The sequence below is a fragment of the Puccinia triticina genome, chromosome 3A (genome assembly GCF_026914185.1).
Source record: "Puccinia triticina chromosome 3A, complete sequence".
NCBI classification, from domain to species: domain Eukaryota; kingdom Fungi; phylum Basidiomycota; class Pucciniomycetes; order Pucciniales; family Pucciniaceae; genus Puccinia; species Puccinia triticina.
The window spans coordinates 659,270-665,269 of NC_070560.1; the positions used below are offsets into that span (position 1 = coordinate 659,270).

The window sequence follows — 6,000 nt, forward strand, 5'->3', positions numbered from 1 at the left end:
TGATATTGAAGTACCAAAGGTGTCTGCAGGATGGATGGCCCTCAAAATCAAGCAAGCCTAACTTGCATCTGACGCAGCACTTCTCAGAAGTGATCAGGAGGTTTGGCCCTCCTCGCTCGACTCCAGCGTGGGCCCAAGAGAGAGTTAACGGGATGTTACAGAGGCTCCCCACAAACCACCACATCGGTGGGTGTTCTCTGTGGCTACCGGGTGTGGGGTCTGAACAAATTTGCTGACAATTTGTCACTTTGGATGTGCAGACGAACTACCAAAGACATTGATAAACAAGTGGCATATCAATTCTACCCTCCGCTCGATGCAGAATGACACAACATATCAAACTGGGGCAGCGGAGGAGTTGGAGTTAAGGGGGAGTCCTTCAACATTCGTGCTGGAGCCGCCTTTATTTCAGAAGTGGAAACGCGCTGTGGCACAGAGGGATGGGACAACACCCACGGCGACGACGGGTCATGCTGACCGCATTTTGGACTCCACAGTAGAAATAGTCCCAAGCTTTCAAGCCGACCGGAAGACATTCACCAGGAACCAGCATCATCAAGGAAACAGCTTTGTCAAGTTTTACCTAGGCAAGGATCAAAGGTTTGGTGAGGTAGAAAATATCTTCTGATCAAACAAAACACCGGGACAAACATGGCTTGTGGTGAAGCCATTTGAAGAGCTACAGCGGTCTGAGGATCCATATGGAGATTATCCGGATCTCAACTGCCGCTTGGTGAAGGCAAAATTTGACGGGACAACGGTGATTGCGAGTGACTGTATCATTGGCCATGTTGCTGTCATGCGGCATGCTGCTGGCACCTTTGGATTTGCCGTCGAAACCATCAGTGCGGTGGGCTTACGTACTGCAGTAAGTGCTTTTTCTGAGTAATGTTGCTGAGGGTTGGTGTGTTGCTGAGTGAGCTGGTTTGGCGTGTTTGGGCATTACGTAGGGGTGGGAAGGCCTGGCGGATGATTAAACTTTGGGATGGATCAAAGGGGAGGTGGTAAACTGCACAGCAGGCTTCAGAGGAGGTGGGCAGATTATTACGAGGGCACCATTGCAGATGGCATAAACATTGGCCTTTGTGTGGTACCAAAGGCATCCAGAAGAAATCCTGAGAAAGGGGGAATATTGAAGAGCGGCCTGTCTGAATTGTGTCTGAATTGTGAAGTTATGTCTCATGTCTGACCAACTTCCCACTAGCATACTTGACTCTTGTTCCCCGTTCTTGGCTCCGACTTTGTGTTGAGAAATACCAAATCCTATCCCAGTGCTCCTTGTTACAACCACAAAAACCTTCATCATTGCTCAATATTAGGGCTTTGCGTGGGATTTCGCATCAGAGACCCATCTAACCATTTTCATCATGAACTCGAATCCTCCAAATCGCCCCGAGGACCCAGGACCAGAGGGTAGTGTTCCCGCTCCTTCTGGAGGCGACCAGTCATGGATCTCCGATCTGGTGGATAAGCTAGTGCCAAAATTCATAGCACAAGGGGGATCTTCAGCTGCCGATGCGGCGATGCAAACGGATACTGCAGGCAAATGTGGGTCCTGCTGGAGGACTTCATTTGCCGACCGCTGACACTTGTCCTGTTGCAGGTCAGACTAGGGGCGCAGAGGGTCAGGGCCCACCTACTGGCGATGATGATGAGCGGCTGGGCCCCGAGTTTGTGGTCGCCAATGCGAGGAAAGCACGAATTTTGGCTGAAGAGGCCGAAGACAAGAAACAATCGGGGCACCGAGTCAGAGGGATCGCGGGAAAGGGAGCTCTTGCAGCGCACCACGATGTTCTGTCTCGCAGTATCCAGGGTTTTGTGAAATTCTTTCTTGGCAATCCAGATAAGCCTCAAGACTATCCGGTTACGCCAACCGAAAAAGAACTCCGGGACCTATATTGGATTGAGGAGAGGAGCGGTGTGATAGTCGCACAGCTTGAAAGAGTACGCGAGGCTCTCCATGGAAGACCCGCCGCCGAGGTCAACTACTACGTTGCCAGTGCCAAAAAAGAAATCCGCCGGAACATCGTCTTGCCACGGTTCACTGCAGCCGTCCGCAAGGGTCCTGGCAACTTATCGAAGCCAATAAGTTTTCAAACCCAAGCCGATGTCGAGCGAGCCTTTGCTTTGGCAGGAATATCTACAGTCACGTTTGAATGGGATGCGGTGCATACGGGCCGCACCTCTGCGTGGAACTCAGCTGTTATTGAGGTTCTCGCAACAAGAGCAGTTGACTGGATTCGCCGCACCCAGCCCCTCGATGAGTCCAAGGCTGGTCAAGCGCCCGCACTCATACAACGATGGCTCAAGACCAAGGCGCGTGAACTGAACGATTTTGGCAACACGGAAGTTGCCGAGTATGAAAAACTCAAAAACACGAAGGCTACGAAGGACCAATGTAAGCGATGGAAGAACAGGGTAAGCCTTGCCACACCAAATTCTGCCCAGCAGAATGAAAGATAAAAAGCTTTCCTAATTGATGTCCAAATGTCGTCTTCTAGATCCACAAAAACCGCTGCACAATCGCGGACAAAATGTACAAGACTGATATTCAACTCGCCCGGATTGTGGAGGATAAAGCTTGCGGCTCCGATATCGAAGATGCCGGCGGTGACCGGGCCCCTGTTTCACTCATCCCGGACTGGCGCAGCGCCGAGCTCACGACAATCCTGCACAGTCTCGACAAGATGGTCATCACGGAGGCGGAACATCACAAAACTATTGCTGCCAATCTCAAACTCTATGGTCGGTCCGCCCGTAACTTCAAGACAACTAAAGGAATGGTCGGTGTCCCGCGCAATCTCCCATTGGATTCTTACGCCAAAGCCTACTTGTCTCGGCTCACTTCTTTCGAGCGGGACACCTTATCAAAAGTGCCTGCCATGGGTCTCGATTTGATTGCGCAGAAGATGCAACTGAGTTGCAACCTGCAACCTGGACCCTCGGCGTCTGGCTTGACCGCGGCAGCTCCAGGCGGCGGAACTGGATCGGATGCCCATGCAACAGGCGGGGGAGGCACTGGCGGCCAGCCAACACCCACCGGTGGAGACGCTTCAATGCACGTGGATGGTTGATTGTTGCTCCTGAACCCATTACTAGATTTTCCCTATGTCTCTGTTAGTCCTAGCGTTATCCATGTCAAATGGCCAAAGATTGACATGACGTCAACCAACCCTCACGGTGACTCCTTAGTACATATGTGGACGGAACCGGGGTGGTACAATGTGCGATGGCTCCCATGGGGCTTCAAGTGTGACCATAAGTCATGCTCTAGAGAGAGGTGTTTGACTCTTTTGCCTGAATGCTGGTGTGAAATCCCTGTGAGCCAGCTGACAGTACGGTCATGTCAATGTCCATTGCAATATCATAGACCCAGCGTCAACTGAGCTGAAATGTCCACCGTCATGTTCGGCCGAACATGAGGGTGGACAGCCCAAGGGTGAGTGGTCGCGAAATGTCCACCGTCATGTTCGGCCAAACATGACGGTGGACATTTCGCCTTGTTCCCAGCTGTGTGTACACTTGTCAATGCTACTAGAGGAGACTTCTTTCCTCTCGCCTCCACACGCAACCTTGAACCAATGTGTCCTCGTTGCTCGCCCTGTTAGTTGACGATGTCCAAATTCACATCAGGTCGGTATGGGTGTCACAATTGTGACATTGTGACAGATCACTGGGCACGCAGGTGAATGTCCACCCTGACGTTTGGCCGAACGTCAGGGTGGACAAATACCTCCTCACTCCTCTGGCCAGGCCCGCGGCACTTGCACCTCTCCTATCCTGATATTCCTATTACATGTTTATATACACAAATACATCTTGTGTTGTAGTCACCAAGGCTGCTCACCTGCTGATTGTTAACACCCACCTACACTCATATCTGCCGCGCGTGCATGGTGGTGATGGTCTTCCCCGGGTGACACACGCACTGAGATTATAACCCCCGCTTGTTTGTCTGCTCCTAACTGCACGCTGACCAACCACCCAGTTACACTTCATTCCTTCTCTCACGTTTGGCACCACACCTGGGCGGGGGAATATAGATGCAGAAAATCTGATCCAGTCTTATCCCCCACTTATGCATGCCACCTTCACCTCAAATTCACCATTGACTCACCCCCAAAACGCCCGCCTAGACATCACCAACTCAACCTTGCAACCAATAATATGCACACTATGGCGCAAGCTGCACTTAACATCATCTCCACAAACATCTGCCCTTGCCCTTCGTCATCCCCACCTCAGTCCAAGCATGCTCACAGATACAGAGGCGGATGTGTATCCTTAAGCTCTATTCTGTTGTCAGTAGTGTGACATCATCCCAATGTGATACTCACATGCCTCAATGTCAGCAGATGAAGTCATCAGCAGTTCGAGATGTGAAAGTTGATGATGCATCTGGCTCTGTGCAGGCTGCAGACTCAGTCAAAGGCCATCCGCGCCAAAGGCTAGAAGGTCAAACCAGGCTCACAAAGGCTCTGAAGTCTGGTCGAGCACAAAGGCCACCAGCCACTTGATACACATAAATAGTTGGTCACTGCAATCATTCCCCCCATCTATTCTCCAAAATTTTACCGTTGCTCCCATCTCCACTCACTCTTCTCTAGGGATTCGATGATGGATATCCCTCCCTTCCTGAACGATCCTGCTCCCAACAACTCACCATCTCGTATGGACTCTGATCCGTCCGCCTCCACTCCCCCTCCAAGTCAGTCTTCTCCCACCTTGCATCTTGCACCAGACGACCGATCGCCATGCTAATTCATCATATTTCTCCCAGCCAAACAGGACCTTCAGCACAACTTCATACCAAAGCCACACCAGCCACCATCTTTCAACGAATTCGTCCTTCAGAATGCATCTTCCCCTGCCCTAGCCTCACTTAATCCTCAAGAATCGGTTCTCCGGACAGAAGTCCAGGAGATCACAGCAGAAGAATTTGGCAGATTGATTGATGCAGCCACGCGATCAGCTGCCCAAATTCTTGTCCTCAAGCTTCCTCGCAACTGCAAACGCAAAGCCGAAGAACTAGCCGCTTCACTTACCACCAGCAAAAAAAGTGAGCCTCGCGTATTCGCTGCTCATGCCATGTTCCATATACTTACTCTCCTGTGTGCTACCAAGAATGGGAGGAAACTGGTGTTATCCCTGAAGAAGAGGACATCAAGATCCAAAATCTGTCCAATCAGTCACCTTCCACCCCTCACACAGCCCCTCAGCTATGTAAACGAAGTACCCGCAAACGTTCCACAAAACCCAGTACTGTGAAGCCGGTTGATCTGCTCACGAAGGGCCCCAACACCAACCCTACCTCCGAAGGACCTGGCCAACCTCCAGCCGTGACCGACGGCCAACTCAGCCGACTTCCAGCTGGTCATCCGTCCTCGAGCACATCTGCCCATGGAGGGCCATTAGCGGCCAATTCTAGCGCCACTGAGCCCGTTGACAACCCATGGGAGCCGGCTGGCAATAGACCATCACCTCTTCTCGATCACGCTGAAGGTTCTGCTCAGAAAAATGCAGCTCCTGCTCAGTCTCCTGGTCCCACTCAAGTTGAATCTGATTGTCCGGATGACCCGGTAGCACCGTCAAATGCGGCTGACAGCCCTCAGCTCCCAAAATCTTCTGGACCATCGTCAGGTCTGGCCAATGGTCCGCCACTGTTCCATCCCCCTACTCCGGACCTCAGCGCTCAATCCTTGGCTACACCTAACCACGACTCCACCACGTCAAACTCCAACCCCAGCGAAAACCAGTCAGCCTCGTCGTCTACGCCCCGTCAATCTGGGAAGCTTACAATCCTTAAGTCCGACGCTGTACGTGCGCAGGTGGTTGCGATTCACCACGAGTTTAGCGGCTCCAAACCATCCTGGACGAAGTATCAGAAAACTTGGACCTCACTTTCCCCCTTGCTCCAGAATCGTGCAAGGGCTATGCACCCAACAACTCCAGCACGCCCGACATTTCATCTGCGCCGTACACCCTGCTCATATGAAATAT

The 6,000-nt window shown here is 51.8% G+C and overlaps 2 protein-coding genes across 2 annotated transcripts; one reads left to right on the forward strand and one right to left on the reverse strand.

The window, feature by feature from the left end:
• Positions 1–1,367: 1,367 nt before the first annotated feature.
• Positions 1,368–1,613, forward strand: PtA15_3A66 (uncharacterized protein; the record flags this gene model as incomplete). The annotated part of the gene is made up of 2 exons (XM_053167660.1): positions 1,368–1,548; positions 1,609–1,613. The coding sequence occupies 2 exons, from the start codon at positions 1,368–1,370 to the stop codon at positions 1,611–1,613; spliced, it is 186 nt and encodes a 61-aa protein (XP_053018257.1).
• Positions 1,614–5,374: 3,761 nt separating this feature from the next.
• PtA15_3A67 (uncharacterized protein) lies at positions 5,375–5,634 on the reverse strand (the record flags this gene model as incomplete). The annotated part of the gene is made up of 2 exons (XM_053167671.1): positions 5,375–5,394; positions 5,451–5,634. The coding sequence occupies 2 exons, from the start codon at positions 5,632–5,634 to the stop codon at positions 5,375–5,377; spliced, it is 204 nt and encodes a 67-aa protein (XP_053018258.1).
• Between the last annotated feature and the right edge of the window lie 366 nt (positions 5,635–6,000).